The sequence below is a fragment of the Penicillium roqueforti genome (assembly GCF_015533775.1).
Source record: "Penicillium roqueforti strain LCP96 04111 chromosome Unknown scaffold_51, whole genome shotgun sequence".
NCBI lineage: Eukaryota > Fungi > Ascomycota > Eurotiomycetes > Eurotiales > Aspergillaceae > Penicillium > Penicillium roqueforti.
The window spans coordinates 35,926-53,738 of record NW_024067615.1 but is presented as its reverse complement, the minus strand read 5'-3'; the positions used below and the strand labels follow the sequence as shown (position 1 = coordinate 53,738).

At 49.3% G+C, this 17,813-nt stretch overlaps 5 protein-coding genes across 5 annotated transcripts; 2 read left to right on the top strand and 3 right to left on the bottom strand.

Annotated features, from left to right (window-relative positions):
• Positions 1 to 265: 265 nt before the first annotated feature.
• On the top strand, positions 266 to 1,379 carry LCP9604111_9564 (D-mandelate dehydrogenase-like dehydrogenase; the record flags this gene model as incomplete). Its single annotated transcript, XM_039077832.1, has 2 exons — positions 266 to 572; positions 640 to 1,379. The coding sequence occupies 2 exons, from the start codon at positions 266 to 268 to the stop codon at positions 1,377 to 1,379; spliced, it is 1,047 nt and encodes a 348-aa protein (XP_038924448.1).
• A 420-nt stretch (positions 1,380 to 1,799) lies between these two features.
• On the top strand, positions 1,800 to 2,093 carry LCP9604111_9563 (uncharacterized protein; the record flags this gene model as incomplete). Its single annotated transcript, XM_039077831.1, has 1 exon — positions 1,800 to 2,093. One exon carries the CDS (start codon positions 1,800 to 1,802, stop codon positions 2,091 to 2,093), a length of 294 nt encoding a protein of 97 aa, XP_038924447.1.
• Positions 2,094 to 2,431: 338 nt separating this feature from the next.
• On the bottom strand, positions 2,432 to 3,160 carry LCP9604111_9562 (LITAF-like zinc ribbon domain-containing protein; the record flags this gene model as incomplete). Its single annotated transcript, XM_039077830.1, has 3 exons — positions 2,432 to 2,663; positions 2,727 to 2,936; positions 2,982 to 3,160. 3 exons carry the CDS (start codon positions 3,158 to 3,160, stop codon positions 2,432 to 2,434), a joined length of 621 nt encoding a protein of 206 aa, XP_038924446.1.
• Positions 3,161 to 4,899: 1,739 nt separating this feature from the next.
• LCP9604111_9561 (uncharacterized protein) lies at positions 4,900 to 6,017 on the bottom strand (the record flags this gene model as incomplete). Its single annotated transcript, XM_039077829.1, has 2 exons — positions 4,900 to 5,844; positions 5,892 to 6,017. The coding sequence occupies 2 exons, from the start codon at positions 6,015 to 6,017 to the stop codon at positions 4,900 to 4,902; spliced, it is 1,071 nt and encodes a 356-aa protein (XP_038924445.1).
• Positions 6,018 to 6,459: 442 nt separating this feature from the next.
• Positions 6,460 to 9,166, bottom strand: zfpA (uncharacterized protein; the record flags this gene model as incomplete). Its single annotated transcript, XM_039077828.1, has 5 exons — positions 6,460 to 7,901; positions 7,954 to 8,532; positions 8,597 to 8,635; positions 8,826 to 8,847; positions 9,116 to 9,166. 5 exons carry the CDS (start codon positions 9,164 to 9,166, stop codon positions 6,460 to 6,462), a joined length of 2,133 nt encoding a protein of 710 aa, XP_038924444.1.
• Between the last annotated feature and the right edge of the window lie 8,647 nt (positions 9,167 to 17,813).

Below are 17,813 nucleotides of genomic sequence, written 5' to 3'. Positions count from 1 at the left end.
CTCGGTGGTTGGTGTCGGATTTCATTAGCCGGGAGATCGATACCCGCTCAATAGCCGTGGCGTAGAATAGCAATAGCCGCAACAAACATCAACAAGACAATCGGAAAAGAGATATTTAACTAATTCCACATTGCCAGCTTAGAAAATGAGATTTTGATAAAAGTTTTACAATTTTCCATGTACTAGTTTCTTATTGACCTCACCAAATACCCCCAACCCTATTCCAACCTCCGATCCGATCTATACAACCCAAAATCCATCCAAAATGACCAAACCAATTGTCCTCCATCTCGGTGATGACATCCGCTGGAATCACGACCAATACAGCAAGTTCCAAGATGTCTTCGAGATCCGCCGGTCCTACAGCATGTCTCGGCCGGAGTTTATCCGAGCCCTGAAAGAGCGCCAATTCGGCGATTTCTTCGCCATCTACCGCCCATTCTGGAATACCGGCGGCGAGATGGGGAACTGGGATGAGGAGCTCATCTCACTGCTACCAGACTCTTGCAAGGTCTACGCCAGTGCAGGTGCTGGATTTGACTGGGTTGATACCGCAGCTTTGGCGAAGAAGGGTGTGTATACAACAAAGCGATCGGGAAGCTGCATATAGGAGAAATAGCTAACAGCTTCATTGTATAGGGGTGGTTTACTGCAATGCTGCAGCAGCATGCACAGAATCCGTCGCCGACGCCGCAATCTGGCTCATAATCTCCACATTCCGCCTGTTCTCTTGGTCACACATTGCCGCACGCGCACTGGATGTCGATGCATTTGTCGACGCAAACCGCAACCTGGCGATGGTCTCACACAACCCCAATGGACACACACTTGGAATCATTGGCTTCGGCCAGATCGGCCGGCGCACTGCCGAGAAGGCGTTCCTGGCCTTGAACATGAAGATTCACTATTACGACATCGTGCAGATGCCCGCACAGCTGGAAGCCGTCTCGAAGGCAACATACCATAAGACCATGGACAGTCTCCTTGCTGTTTCAGACTGTGTCATGGTTGCAACGCCGTTTAGCGGGGAGACACTCCTCAATGCATCTCTGCTGGCAAAGATGAAGGACGGCTCGCGACTGATTAATATCGCCCGTGGCAAGTTGCTCGATGAGAGTGCCCTTGTTGACGCACTGAAGAGTGGTAAGCTTGCTGCTGCGGGCTTGGATGTGCACTACAATGAGCCACGCGTCAGCCCGGAGCTTGCAAGCATGAAGAATGTTGAGATGATGTCGCACAATGCTGGTGCTTCAGTGGACTCACATATCGGATTTGAGAGGTTGGGTATGGAGAATATTACTGCTTTCTATCAAACTGGAAAGGCTGTTACGCCTGTCAATGCGCACCTAGTCGCCAAAGCGACAGGCTCAAAGCTATAGTGTTTGATCTGAATGTCATCATTGTTCATTATCACCTTCCTCCTCGACGTTCTACTCAACGCCGAGCCTGTAGTATGTTCCGGACCCTCTGCTCGACGCCGACCCATGTCGCGGTTAAGCTTAAGGCAATGGTGTGACTATTTATTTCTCGATCTTGTGAAAAACTTCTTTCGTTCTTACGTCCGTGTGTTCCATCAATCCTATCGCACTGCATCATCACAACTGCATCTCCAACCATCCCAATCCTGCTTCCATCTCATTAAACGTGTGTAGTATAACACCACGCCCACCCACATCCTTCATACTCCTCCCACCGGTATCTCCACCGCAAGGTATGCAAACAAACCAATGAGACACGTGACCGTCTCACCCTATATATTACCCCAATTGACAACATGCTAACCTTCCTTCCTACACAGCATGAGCCAGCACTCCGGTGCGGCCTTGGTGGCCCCCTGGGACCCCTACCGTCACGCCTTCGAGGTTGGCATCATCAACCTCAAGGACAGCATCGACCGTCGTGCCGTCCTGGCAAACACCATCCCGCTCGATTGCGAGGCAATCGAGGCTCTCAGCACACACATCTGGGAGACCAAGATTGAGTTTGCGAGGGTCATTCGCAACTTCCACGACCCCCTCGGGGCTGCCATGCTGGCTGACCTGTTCCAGCGGCTGATTGGCACCATGCCCAATGCCGATGGGGTGATCCCCTGAGGGGGTCGTGGTGTTAGGTCCCGGGCCCTGACCTGTGTAAGGTGGCTGGTCCATCTTGCATGGGTCAGGTATGAATGAATTCAAATGCTTGTTCACAATTTCTTCATTAAGAGTAAAGTAACGTCAATCTAAGAGTAGTTAGAGATATTAAGCGACCTAGTAGTTTCTTCATGTCTGGTCCCAGTTAACTGCGTCAGGGCATGATAAAATTCAAATGCTTCATCTCGACTTATCTTTCATTAATAATAGTAAAGTAACGCGGGTCTCAGAGTAAACAAAGGTATCAAGCAAAGCAGTCCATTCCTTCTCCGTCACTCCTCAACATGTACATCGTCACCCTAGTTCTTCATAACCGCCTGCGGAGGCTGAATGAACCCCGGCGCTTGAATAATCGCCTGAGGGGAGTCCGGTCCAAACGTCTGTACTTCGCATTCATCTTCATGCGGATGTATAGCAACCTTCGCGCCGCAATTTGGACAGAAATGATGCGAGTCATGACACAGCTCCATGCAGAATGGTAGACATGCACAGCAGATTCCGCCGAAGATACAACAGCACACTGCGGCCATACTAAAGTGAGAGATAGGATCGTTAGAAGTGAGACCAAGGTGAAGCGGGGATAGACCTACTCACGTTGTGGCGCTAGTGCTCTCCTTGTTCACTATGGTTTGGACCTCGTGGAAGCAAAAGGGACAACAGATCCATGCGGGCTTTTCACCAACTTGGGCTAGTGGGATAACGCTGTGGGCGACTGGAACTTGTAGGCCGGTTGGGACGGCTTTCTCGTTGGTTTGTGGTAATGTCGCTGCCGGTGCAGGTGCTGTGATTGCGTCTTTCTGGTGTCTGGTTTTGTTAGCTTGGGATGTTTTCTTAGACCGAGATGCATACTCATCGTATTGTGGGGGAGGTCCACTCTGCGCGGGTATGATCGCCATTGGGTCGGCTACCGGCAATGATCTTGTTGTAGTTGCGGTTGGTTCGACTGTAGTATCTGGCGTTGGTGTTGGTGTTGGTTCGACGGCAGCAACCGGTGTAATAGCCACTGTTGATTCTTTGTTGTTTTCCATGGTGAATATTCCGTCCGTAGTTCGATGGTAAAGGAAGAATCTGATCAACGAGCGCAAGGCGTCTTCTTAAATGTCGATGGAGTCAAGTGTGGGGTCCAATCCTATACGAGAACACGGGCAGATCAAGGGCAATGTGAGGCTATAACACCATAAACGGCCTAGCAAAAGCGTGCAAAAGCGTCCAGGCTGCCAATAAAGGAGGCCAACGGAAATTAGAGCCAAGTTTGGCCAATCAAGACGGATTTATACAGATCACATGCTTTGCGCCCGGTCACAGCCCCCTGGTTAGCTCGTAGTGAGCTTCCTTGGAGTCATCCGGTCTATTGGTGCCATGCAACTTGGCAGGCAAGTGGTTCGCTTTGTGTCTGGGCAAGTGTTTGGTTTCTTGTGAAGTCTGATTGGGAATGGATTACCACCAGAATACTCAACTGTAGTTAGATAATGACTAGAAAGAAGTAAACATAGAAATATGGCCGCTAATATCAACCCACCATGCAGATTTATCATGTGAAAGTACGGGATCTCAATTAGGCCTAGTGACTATAGCTTCTTTGACTAGATCCCGGACCGATTGTCGAAGTTGTGGTCGTCACATACCATCGCCGTCGCTGCAAGTGATAGCGACTCACCGCTGGCTTCTAGCACGAGCACTGCCTTCCACGGAAAGACATGTACAAGACTTACTCTCTTCTTTGCCAGGTCTTCTTTTGACCACAGAAGCATCTTAACCATCCCATCCAGCACGTTTACGCCAGGATGAACAAGACAGCCAATGAAATCGACGCCTCCTCGCACGATGCACGCTAGCAACCTAATAGCTCGAGCCTCAGTGGCCATTAGGCTGCAGAATATGAGTGACATCCCGAGCTTCCCGATAAGGCGCAATGTTGTTCTATGCCTATGATTTACATCGGTATGATGACCTTTTCAATCGGATGTATCCCGAAAAGACTGTGGAGAAAGCTATATCGCCTGAAAGCTTGGCTATCAGGCTTATTTGTAGCAACATCCGCTCACTCTTCGAACTCGAATTCTTCTACGATCAGTTGACAGGTAACTGTGGCTTCCGCTATTACGTGTGACATTCCCAGCTTCCTATATAGGCAAGGGTTTGTCTTCTTAGCTTCTGCTTATGCGCCCGGCTTCTGCCCTTGTTTCACATCATGGCTCGTGGCTTGTAAACAATCTCATCTGCAGTTCATGCCATCCACTCATAAAGCGAGAACTGAGAAAATGAATCTCACCGTTCGCTTTTTCCTACATGAGTCTGGCACATGGCTCTGCACTGCATGTCTAATGGTCCCTTTCCTTCTTTCTAGATACATCCGAATAAAGGAAACATGTCTCTGAATTACGGTGGCTTTGGTATTGGCCTTGTTTTAATTTCCGTGTTGGCTCCCTGTGTTGGTCTTCCAAGTCTGTTGATAAACAGATAGAAGAAACACCTTAGGAGGGCCTGTCATTCCTATGGCTAACATTGTTGCTTCCCAGCACGTTCTGATAGGCCTTTCTCTATCTTGTTCTGCTACATATAGGTTCTTCCCTCAACCTCGCTCCAAGTAGATACAGCATATAGAAAAGTATCTTCTATTAAGCAATCATGACATAATTATTTCAATCTCTCATAGATAGGAGAAACACAAGCATCAATTCAAGCTATAAATCAGCAATTCCATTGGGTATTCAATTCTAGCATGCAAGTAGTCTACCCATCGTAGCTATATACTCCCAGCAAACCCTCAAAGCGACGAACCCCGAGAATCCGTCTGCGGATACCCAATCGTAGCAAGCACCTGCGTCAGATGCTCCGGATTCTCCCGCAAAGCATCCCACTCGCCCTCGGCCTTAACCATCAGCGTCGCAGCCAGGATAGTGCCATTCAGCGAGAGCACGCCGTGGTCCGCGATCTCGCGCGCAGCGACACTGTCAGCGTCGACGGGGACAGTCGCCGTCTCCTGTCTGCGCGGACAGATCATCATCGTCGAGCGCGTCATGGCCAGGTTGTAGCTTATGCACGCTCGTCCGTGTGTGGGCAGCGACTCGGTGTCCTGGCTCGGTGTTCGTCCGCGCGTCGCTGCCGCGGCGGCCCGGTAGAGGGTTATGTATATGTCGTGCAGGATTTCGGCGGAGGGGTTTGGTGGGATTGGGAGGGCGAAGTGCGCGATGGGGAGGCCGGGGAGGTGCTGGAAGTTGGGTGTTGGTGTTTGGGAGGGGGAGGTTGGTTGGGGGGTTTGTTGCGTGAGGAGGTCGATCAGTGGGGACCAGGAGTCCGAGCCTGGCTGGCGCATTGCTTCGACGGGGAGGAATTGGAGGTGGCGGTGGGCTTGGCTTGCGCCGCTGTCGTCGCCGGAGTTGAAGAAGGCGAAGAGGCTCTTCGAGCTGTTGGAGTTGGAGCCATCGCTGTCGGTGTTCCAGGCTTTCAGAACCTCGTATGTAGCCTCTAGGTCAGCCTTGTCGAGGATGTCCGTCTGCGCCTGCCAGTCTTTTGTCACGAGGAGGAAGTGGTTCGGGATGACGGGGAATTTGTTGATGATGAGGTTGTAGGCGGGGTTCTCGGGCGGGAACTGGGCGATCAGAAGCTCCGGACATGGGTTCTGAAAGGGATCGAACTTTGGCGTTTTCGGGCCATTGTCCTTGAGATTGGAGGGTTTCTTTGCGAGGGCCGGGCAGTAGCGGAGTTGGTACTGGATGCAGGTTAGAACCGTCGTGGTCGGGTCTTAGCGTCACTCACTGATATTCCTGCGGCATTGATGATGGACAGATGGGTTGAGGAGAAGACGAGATGGCCGCTATCTCGGGCAGCTGTAAAACGTCTTGCGACCAGAGTGGACAGATGTTCTGAGAGTCCCAATTGCATCGTGGAGGTTGGATGGGGTAAACACCGGGGAAGATGGCAGAACATGGGGGTGAAGATCGGTAGGTGGGGGTCTATGGCATTCTTATATCTTTTCTACTTCAGACCTACACTTGCTGAGAATTCAAGACATTTGAAGATGGAATGTTTTTTGTTTTCAATTCAGACACTCATTCCTAGTCCCCAATTAATAGTGTCTTGGTACGAATCCCGCCAGCGGGATCAGGCATGAAGCCACGAGACCAGCCTGGACAGAAACAGAAACAGAAAACAAAGAACGAAAGTCATTAAGTGTCAGTCCCAAGGTATCATCCATAATCCGTAATCAGACAAATCGCTCGTCAAGACGCCACTGCTGTACGGAAACATGAGACATGAAAGAAATACACGAAAGGTCTCAAAAGGTAGAGAGTAAGGAGTAGGAGAAAAGACAAAAGAAAGTCGTTTAAGCCATTAATTCATTGAGCGAAAGCTCGTCATCATGAGACAGTTCCGGCAATAGCATCGCCGGCTGGCCCATAATGTAAGGCGAAGGACCGTTCAACCAAGGACCACGCTCCTCCTCTGTGGCACTGAGCACACCCTCAGCGCGCTTCATCGTCTCGACGTCCAGATCGGTAACGTAGGCATCCCGGTTGGTGCCATCGCCCGCACCGCCGAGCAGTCTCAGACGGACCTCGAACTCGTTATTGAGCATCATCTCGTCTTTCCACAGACGGCGCTGGCCATCAAAAACACACAGCACGCGCTTCTTCGTCTTCATGGTGCTGCTGGGACAGCCCCAGGACTGGGGGTAGTTGCCGCGGTTGTTGCGACGGCGGGTTACGACAGCGCGGGCGGGCTTGGAGACATTCTTGGAGACTGCATTTCCGGAGCCGATAATCGGGCGCGAGGCCGGGATGTTGCTCTTCGAGGATCTGGGTTTCGTCTTGAGGCCGCGCCAGCTGGCGGGATCTTGGGTATCGTCGTCTTCTTGGTCTTCGTAATCGTCGAATTGCTCGACCGGGCCGGGCACGTCGAGGAGTTGGTGCTTCTCCATGGTCTTCTTCACCTCCTCGTCTGACGCGACCTCTGCGAGGCGCTGCTGGTTGATCGCCTCGGAGGGCTCTTCTTGTTGTACGACGCGGAGGACACAGTCGTCCAGATGCTCGTAGAAGTCCTGCGCGTTGCTGAAGGTCGCTGAGCAGGTTGAACATTTTCCTGTCGCGTCGGGGCTATAGTTGGTGCCCTTCTTTAGTCCGGGGCTGCGCTTCCGGCAGTTCGGCGGGGTCTGTTCCACGCCGTGGACGGAGGTCAGGTGGCGCTTGAAGACGTCCGCGCGGTTGAAGCTCTTCTCCGCGGGGGAGCCGGATCCCGGGCAGAAGCCGCATACCATTGTTCCTTTGTAGTGGGTCAGGGTGTGGCGGTTTTTGTCGTACTTGCGCGCGAAACCCTTGATGTGGTACTCGCAGTTCATAATCGGGCACTTCTCGGGTCGCTCTGACTGGTGCGTCAACATATGGGCTTTCAGATCTTTGAAGACGCGACCACAGTCGGGGTGTGGGCAGCGCCCTTTCTCCTTAATTTCTTCGTCCGGTTCGATGCTGCTCAGCGCCGGGCTGTGTTGCGAGCGTCGGGAATGAATCGAGGAAATAGACGACCGTCGGTCATAGATAGAGAGCGGTCGTGAATGCGACCTGTGCGGGACCATGAGGGGAGATAGCCCATTGTGCTGCATTGCGGGTGAGTGGTGCTCTGCGAGATCATTATATGAGAGAGGTGAAGGTGCGGGAGAGTGGGAGATGTAGTTCGGTTGCACGTTTGAGTAGGAAGAGGTGGGTTGGTCGGGGTATGAGATAGTCGGGGTAATTCCAGGCCCTTGTTGCGTCGGTTGTATCAATGAGGGATCTGAATGCATTGTTAGTACACCAGACGGTTTGCGATTGATATCAACACGTACCGACAAAAGGGTCCGGGAATTTCTCTTGATAGGGCATATCCATGTCCAACATACTTCCCATGTATTCCTGCGAGAAAAGGTCGTCCATGACTGCGGCTGGTAGACCCAATCCGTGGTTCGTATTCACCCAATTCTCCTGAAATGCCTGCGCCGTTCCCGAGTATGGCGATCCCATCGCCGACGAAGATGCGCTCGCAATGGACTGCCCGGAGGCAGACCCGGTGGAAATATATGGCTCTGCGGAGTGAGACGCGGAGACCGAAGGCGGTGTGGCTGGTACAGAAGAGAAATATGTAGGATTGTGCAGATCTGCAGACTCCAGCAGAGGGTGGGTATCGTAGTAGGAATTGGAAGCACTGGGCATATCGTGGCCGTGGCCGTGTGCGTAGTTGGGGAGACTCTCCAGGGGAAAGGAGAACATGGAAGGATCCATCATGGGATCGAAGTATAGCTGTTTCGGCCGGGCAGCTTCGACAGCCATCATCTTGGATCGGGCGTGGAAGGGAAAGAGGGTGAAATCAGGGTTGGATTCAAAAGTGGTCATCTCCTTGATTGAGAATGCAATGCGCGAGGGCGATCCTAACATAGCCAGCTGGTCAGTACATGCTGTCTCAAGATTTTCCGTTGCGACGCATGGACATACCGGTGATAAGGTTCCTGGGTAAGATCGCGGCCCGCTCGGCTAACCAAACACGCCAGCCACGAAGAGGCAACGTGCGCAATTGACAGAGAGAATCGGATTCTTATGAACGGAGGTAAGGAGGTCGATTATGATATCGCAAGGCAGGGAGGTCACAGCAAGTTGCAACTCCACAGACGCGGGTAGCGAGGCAAGATCGACAAAGGAGGCGAAGAAGGTTAAACAAGCGTACCCGGAAGTGGTCGAGGGATGCGCTGGATTGAGTCAATGATTTAAATTCGTACCGGAGGGGAGAAGAGGATATTATAGATGTCGAGGAGATTGTTAAATGGTGACGATGGGCCCGCCCTACAGTAGTTAGTTATAGTCTTGTCTATAATTATATTTTATTTAAAAAGTGAAAATAAAAGGAAAATGGAATTGAAATAAAAAATGAAATGAAATGAAAATCATAAAAAACACTTCACATAGTAAAAAGCAAATATCAAATAAATAAATAATAATCCAGTAACCATTACATACCATTACATACTGTATCTCTGGCACGAACCGGTTGAACGTGGCTGTGAACATGGACAGGGAAACTTAGGGCCCCTCCTTCGGGTTATTAGGCTTAATCGGATGAGTAATCGCTGTTAATTAACTAGTCATGTGCTCTTACCTTCTGCTTGTGTACACTCTATTTTCTACTCCGTACAGCTGCACGGTACCCATATATCTACGCCATAAGCTCAGCCTTCGTCAGGCATGTCTATGCTGTCAACAGTCAATATAACCCACTGTCTCCGCATGGTTAGTACCTTCTGGGTTCTGACAGCTCGTCTGGCTTTATCCACTCTTGCCTCACTCTGCCCTACGGGGTACATATGATCCCCGAATATATCCCCGAATACGGAGTATTTATCCCGGAATTATCTCCATAATTATCTCCGGAATATTAGTTTTTCAAAAGTACTTTCACCGAGGCGATCGTCCATCGGGTTCGTGGAAACCGATCGATGGCGCATCGAGCACAGCTGCGACGGAGTAGTCCTCTTCAAATTATACTTTTGACGATAGGAGAAGCTCCTGTCAGAAAGTTGACCGTTGCACCAAGAGCCACCTCGGGTTCTAGGAGCCACCTATATACTCAAATGTTACCTATATGATTAATCGTTTACCCTGTCGTCATCGGCATCTCCGTTCTGCAAAGTAGAGCTGCCCCGAGGCTTGGCGCCATGGCCCCTTTTCCCCAAAAATACATTTTTAACCTCTCTTCGGCATTGTATATAGGCCTAGACTACTTTTGACCTAGCTTCCATGCAATGGATCAGTGGATCTACATCTGTCTATCCTCTACTCCATACTTCGTATCTCGGCAGTCAGAGTCAGACTCCGTACCCGTTCCACTCTTTTGCACCAAAATCTGACCCAGAGAAAGAGCGGACGGAATTCTTTTCAGATAAACTAAGATAAGCAGACAATGCAATAGACTCAGATCTGGTGCCTTCTCCTTTTCTATGAAAAGGAAGGGGAATATAAGGCATGTTAGAAGAACACATAGTTATGTTGTACACATACTTGTACAAATACAATCGGATCCCATAAGTTCGGTCGATCCGTGACGGGGCCCCATCTCCTCCATAACTTGGCAGGCCGACCGCGTGCCCGGAAGGGTGATTGGTCCATATGTGCCAACCCAACGAACAGGAAAATGAGGGCTTGCTAAATTCTCTCCAATCAGACATCTGAAAGGCTCTCCGAGGGCTCGGTGGGCTTCCTTAGCGTCGGGTGAGTTCGTATCAGTCCCGCCCACTAGTCCTTCTCGGTAATCACGAAAGGCGATCCTACAGTGTGTGTTGTCCTCTGATTTCCGAGGCTGCCGTTCAAGAGCCGCATTCTTTGGTGATCGCGATGTGGCCTGCTTCCAAGGTCCCCTGGTTGCCTTTTACGTCATTTAACTGGAGGAAGTAACTAACTAGGTGTCACCTCCTTGAGTACTGTAGTGTCAATCTGTCGACGGCATGGGTTTATATGTATAGATGATCTGTACACCCCTTGATGATCTGATCACCAGGTTGCATATCCGAAGAACCCAATGGTGGGACTACCCAAAATGGAAAGAACCTCAATTAATATTTTCTCGGATGCACGGTGATATAGTGACATTTCCCATTTTTCAGTCCGAGATTCGGATGCCGGTTAATCTGTACGATCCAATCCCTCAATCCATCAAGATCCCTGGGTTTATTATATACCGAACACCACCATGGTGATATACAAGACGAAGGAACCCAATCTCGGCCCTACTCTCCGCATTTCCGATGACAGCATCTCAGATTATCTAGATCCAGATCATCTACACTAATTACGCCATAGCCCTAGCTAGCCCAAGGGATAACAGTGCGAGCTGTCACTCGGAGTGTCCGTGTTAGGGGCCGATGCACTAGAGCCAACTAGCGCCACATATGCCCAAGCCACAACAGACCGGCGTGAGTGAGTCCCAATCATAAGCGAGCGAAGGCGTTCATGCGATTCGTCCGTAGCCAAACAACATGGGGCAGTCGATCCACATCCCTGAATTGAGGCGCAGCTGGATAAATTACAGCGCTGGCGGGGAGTTCGTATGTTGTATTTATCGGCGATCCCGGTGGTAACATCCCCTTTTTTAATGGGGCTATCCTATCCACCCTTAGTCATATGCACAGTCTAAATTTTGATGCGAGACTGGAGTAATGAAGTCATATCTGGCCTGTGTTGATTTGACCGATTCTTTGCCTTGCTTAGCCTACACTGCGGTTGGCATACAACATAACATACGTGCATTTGCCTTGCACTTGACACATGTACATACCCGGGCAATGGGTTAGGTGCAGACGCTTACTATTAGCCATAATTCTTTGATTGTTATTCAAAGATATATCATATGCATAGTATGTAACTATAACTGTTAGACTGATTTCAACGTCCATGTCAAACATATACCTAAAACGTCCTCAGGCGCATTAGCCAGTCAGCACCAAGAAGTGCCCGTCGATTGAGATTATCGCTCCTTCATGCGTGAGATCGAGGACCCTACTGGACCCAATGGCCCTGAACTCGCTCTCGCTCTCACACTTTTGGCCCCCAACATGGTGGATATTTCCATTTCACTGAAACGCTGAAACGTAACTCAAGCATTTGAATCTGACATTCTAGGCTCTTCTATCGTTTGAGGATAGAATGATTCTCCACTCATCTGTCATCCCGGCGTCGGGCCAGAGATCCGACTGCGTAGAGATTATTAATGGTATATTATTGGCCCCCACTAGTTACTGAGATAATTTATATGCCGAAGGGAGGCCGATCCGGCGACCCCGAGACTTCCTATGGACTTGCATATCCAGATTAAAAATACGACGATCAAGAGGCTCTTAGTTAGCCTAGCCTTAACGCGGTCCTCCCAAAATGTCGGAAAGAGATACCCAATACGGGAAATCGGTGCCAACTTGGAAATATCAAAACAAGACAATCTAGTCCGAGTACTGTCTGTCCACGGTTGACTCAGATAGAACCATGGAACTTCCAACTTTCGTCTATAACGTTATATTATACTTCGAACGACAATATTTACTTTGATGTCATTCGTGCTCGGATCACCCTGGGGCCAGCGACGGTCTCCAGAGTGGCAAATTCCATCCCCAGACCTTCGTATTCCTCCAGTTTTGCGGTATTACCGAAATAAAATAAAGTCCGCGAATAAACCAAGTTCGATGCGAGACATCCCACACGTAGTAAAAACAAAAACCGAAAATCCACATCTATATTTAACGCTGTACGCTGAAAACAACCGCCGATCCCAACATTGAGCCTCTTATGCTATTCGGAGTTGTATGGCCCTAAACCCTATAGGAGGACCGAGCACATGGGGTGGGGGAACGTTTAATCCCTGTCAAGCGCGTGGTGTTTCTAAAAACAGAAGTGAAACAGCCGGAGGGGGAGAAGATCAACGTCGACAATATTGTATGCATCGACAACCCAGTCTGGTGTAGGGATAAGGACTAGACTAGACTAAAGATCCAGATGGTTACATCTATCTCTAGAGTTGGGAAACTGGTCGACATGGTTCATGGTTCATGGTTCCTTTAGTCCGCCGAGTCGTACGAACTCTGAACTTGCCATACCACATCCACGCTTATTCCTATCCTCCTTCCTCAATTGATTATAATGCTATATTGTGGATATTTCAGACCCCAAATATTACTGACTCCTTTGGGGTTATAATAAGCGCTTCGTAGCTTATTTCTGTATCTTCTTCCGACGCCCGTACAACCAGCCCCATCTGTCATTTAGCGCTGTTATACGGCCAAAGACAGCAATTCCTACCGACCGTCCAATGCACGCTTGACATTTCCAATTCCAATTACCAACTTTAACATAATATCAATCGAGTCGGATAGCTCATTCGGCCGGGACTTAGCCGTTTCAAGAAGCGATATTTGTGTCTCTCAACCGCGCGCGACGAAATTAGCACACTTATTATATACAGGGTAAGCCCTGTCTACATAATAAGGCTTCTAGAATAGCAGAAAGCTTCTAAGTTACACAACAGAATAGCCTCGACCGTACCCTACCCGATCAAAACAATACACAGCAATGCCATTGATTTCCCAATTTTCAAATTCAATCTACTCCTGTGATCCTTCGTCGGGCCTAGATCCAGTACTTCCAAGCATGACAATGTAATAGTAAATGCAGCTTCCAACAGCGACGCCGACGATCCCAAGATCTAGACCTATACACGCTCCTTCAGAATCCTTCGACCCAACGACTGCTTCAGATCTGTCATATCCACATGCTCGTCTTCCCGTGCCTGAAATACAGCCTCATCAAAACTAACCTCCCCGCGCCGGAATCACTATCATACTAGCACCAACATCACCCCAGCTTGTCCTTAAGCTAAGTGGAGATATCAGAGTGGAGGCCAGCGCACGAGGAGCCCCATTTCCCCTGACACTGTCCTGCGTTGTGCGTTGTGCGTTGTCCGGTCATCTCGTCAAATAGGAAAGCGGGGCCGTCCCAAGCCTCCAAGCCTCGTATAGGCACTAGGATGCACGAGTGAACTGCCCGGCAGCTACTTCCTGCGATCTGACTGGACTCGCCTATGTAATGCAGGTGGACGTGGATCGGAGGGTGGGTGGAGCGTGTCCACGCTCCCCATTGGGACGGATACATGTTGGTGTCAGTAGATCATCTCTATCAAGACACTCGGAGTGAAAAGATGATATATCATTATGCCAACCTCGTGCATGTAAACGGTAACTGGTCCTGATCTCTTTTCCTATGTGATAATCTACCTATGCACCTGCAAAATAGGGCGACAAGGTTCATAAGCGAGCCCCTGCATAAGAATGAAACTACTCTGTAATACAGTTTGCACATATCTTATTTCTTGAAGGGGATATCCTTGCCTGTCTTACCACCGTGGGACACCATAGCGAAAGTATTCTATTGGTTCATTCATAGGCAAGGAAAGGTAAGCTGCAGTACCATGAACGCGGTCCGATCCTCTCCAGGGTTCCATGTGGTTGGGACAGATCAGTCCATGTGGGACTATATCATTCATTTAGGAAGTATGTAAAGGGTAAATGCAAATACACTTACCTAGATACCGTCGGTAGTTTACCTAGAGTGTACTAGGTATATGTCCCTAATTAGGATGCTTGGCATATTGCTAAATAAGGTTAAATGCGAGTAGGACAGGGGTGTCCTTAATCTCAGTAACTGCTCGCGTGAGTTCCGCGTGAATTCTTGATTTATCAGTTCCATACGTAAAAGTGCGGCTCTAGCTCTTGCTCTTGCTCTTACATTGAAGTCATTCGTCCTACATACCTTATCCTGATTCATTGCTCGTCTCCAAATGCCAGATCAGTAGTTCACCCGGGCTCTGATCTACGTGTTCATGGGTTCTGTTTCTGGGGTGTTCACCCGAGAGGGGTAAAACACATCCAATCACCCCGTTTGCCACTCCGACACGAGCAATGCAAGATTAACTTTCAGAGAGGGGAAGCTATTAATCCCAGCAGAATCTAGAGTCAGCTACTCACCGGCCCTGATTCAGGGCCTGGGAACTAGTTTCCAGTATTTGATAGCGTAGATCAAATAATCTGGCCCTTTGTTATCTTGCAGTTGCGTTGTATGTGCATCGTACGCGGTAGTCCAATCACTTCTCGGTCATACGATATCTGCCACGCCCCTCGGTTTGAATTTCCATGGACTGGATGATCTGCCCACGGACTCAATATGGGGTGGTTCTTTAGATTGGAGCTGGATCGCATCATCTGATCTGATATCTGGGTGTGTCACAGCCGACCAAAGCGGGAAATGTGGACTCAACCCCGTGATAAACTCGAGCAAGGAGTTACACTGTGCCACTATAGCCGAGGCAGATGCATTTGGGAAGTGTAGCAAGTCGAGATAGATTGATAGTGTCTTCAATTACTGGGGGGTCCCGCGGTGATCTTCCTGCATGACGGACATGCGCTGTTCATTTCTGTACCTGGAGCCACTCTTCCGCCCGGGCATCGCGGGTGATAGACAATATATTGTAGATGAAAGCGAGGCGCGAAAGGACTAGTCAAGCCACAGTACGCTAATCAAGTCCTGTCAAATTTGACACGACCGAATAGGAAAGAGGCTCGTGCTGTATAGGGTCGGCGCATGCATCATGAAATCATCCTGATACATATTCCTACACTGATGATCGACCTGCACGGGATCTCGGGAACTAGAGATCAATTCCGTGCCAAATCCCGATTGACGATATTGATATCACACCTCCACCCATTTTGCTCTGTCACCTTGGATCTGACTTGGCGTGCCGATCCCGAGCAAAAAGCGAAGCGAACTGCGATTTAGATTGAAAATTCACTAGCGACAACTATGTGGATCGGATCTCCACTACACAGTATTTTTCTTTTGCCTATTGTGGCTTTACCTCTGTTTACACGTATTTACCGTACCAAGGGACTCGCAACTGCGCCACAGAAAAGAAAAACAAAAACAAGCCGAAAGAAGCGAAACGCAAGCCACACCCACCCCATATCACCAGCCACTCACCATCCACACACCAGCCACACTCCTCAGCCTATGGGGGCGCGTGTTTCCTCTCCCCGAAAATGACGCAAAGATCCCCAACTCCACTCAGTGAGGCGGTGCTACAATGACGTTTGGGTAACACGGCATATGGATGCGACCCGCATCCACAATTAATTTATCCGATCCGGAAGTCACGCGCCCCGACGTAACTGACAGGAAAAGGAATCAGTCTTTTCCTATTCGCATCCCCGCGTGTGGGTCGTCTGCATGACCGGCCAAAAAAAGAATTACAAAAACAAGGCGCGATAGATAGGAACCCGGGTTCCATTGACCAGAGCCCGCGCGGGATGGAACACGCGAGGGAGTGGGTGTGGTAGGACGAACTCCTAAGTGGTCGATCTGGTAAGGTCGGACCTACTACCCGGGTGTATATCCTGCATCGTGTGCTGTCGATCAGGTTTTCGGTTGGGATTAGGTTCTATAGTTCGGTGATCAGATAGCTCGGCAGATGTAGATGTATCGGGTGATGGCGTGCTGCGGGGTGCTTTACTTTGCCCGAGAGATTGGATAGATATATTGACGCGGTCAGGTACTCCTATGATAACCCTGGGATTGACATGTGGCGTACATCGCAGGCACATCTACGGAGTACATTATGGAGTGTAAAGCGTGGGATGTGTGGGGGATCATCGGTCTGAGCTCGGTCCGCTGCTTATGTGGTTTTATGCGATGTATACCTCGCAACCTACAGGGATTGCCCATATTCTTGAACTCATCCTAAGTCGGATATTGAGGATTAACGGCATTAGTACGCAATATGGATAGTCTCCATTCTCTTCGGCACAGACTTCCAATTTGGATCTCAAACATGCCTGACATATCCAGATTCGGAATCGCGAGATATCATTCGCCGAAACTCATATCGACATGCTGAACACATGTATGTCCAACAACAAAGTCGATTTCTAGAAGGACTTCCATGCAAATGTCGACACAGCCCCTGCAAGCCTTACCAGTAATACATACATACGCACGTCAGAACCGACCGGGATATAATGAAACACACCCAGCAGACCAGGAATAACCATGTCGATGCAAAATGCCGCAAATTCTCCGCAGCCCTGTCAGAAAGACAGTTCCAGGTTTATCGCTTAACACGAGACCTTCTATTTGGTCGTGGTCCACGCTGCGATCAGACTATGGTTCTTGGGGTTATGCTGTGAAAGGGTAACAAGGTGAGATGAGATAGGAGTCAGAGTAAGATTAAGACGTATTAGAAATTTGATGGCCAACGAATGAATTCCTGTTTTTTGTTACGTCGATGTATATTTTCGACCATTCGGTTTGATATATGTTGCAAGAGTAACCTCAAACCTAGCCCCATCAACGCCCCAGTCATTAACGCCATATGATATGTTAGACATGCATTATTCGAAGCCGCACAATCGCATGAAACATAAGCCAAGGGAATATAAGAAGAAAAGACCCCGATCCACGTTGAAACACGACTGTGATACAGAAATATATCTCACCTCAATCCACGCCAGGTAAGACGTAAGCCGTAAACCAAACCAAGCAGGAGTTATACTTACCAACCAGTTACTCTTATTTCGCAACGTCACGTAACTAGAATATGCGAGATCAGTTCCCGATCTACTCGGGCACAGCGAACCGGAAATGGAAGCATCGGTACATACTTATATAAACACATACGTAGAGGCCAGGGATGTACATGTACCGAATATCTCCGGGTCATACATAGATACATACAGGGTAAGAAGAATGCAAATCCCATTCCCAAATAGGAAGGTATCAGCATCATTACCATTCATCCATCCCAAACCTCCTACCCCCGTCCCAGAAATGACAAATAACCCCAAATTCCACGTGTATGACGAACCCCAACCAGCAAGCAATAACCATCCAACCGCTCGCCTATATCTCCCCAATCCGTCAATTTGTCATTCCCAGCTAAATCCCCGTGCAACATATGTTCCTTTCTGCATCTGCATATACGTGCACACGTGAGCAACCCCCGCGCAGCCCAGCCCGGTCTGAATCGAATCCGTAGACTAGGTTTCGAGTTTGGATTGAGCATGGATGGTATGGTATGCTTGGATGGATGGTTTTTTCCGGTGCGGTATGGATCGTATACATGGAAAGA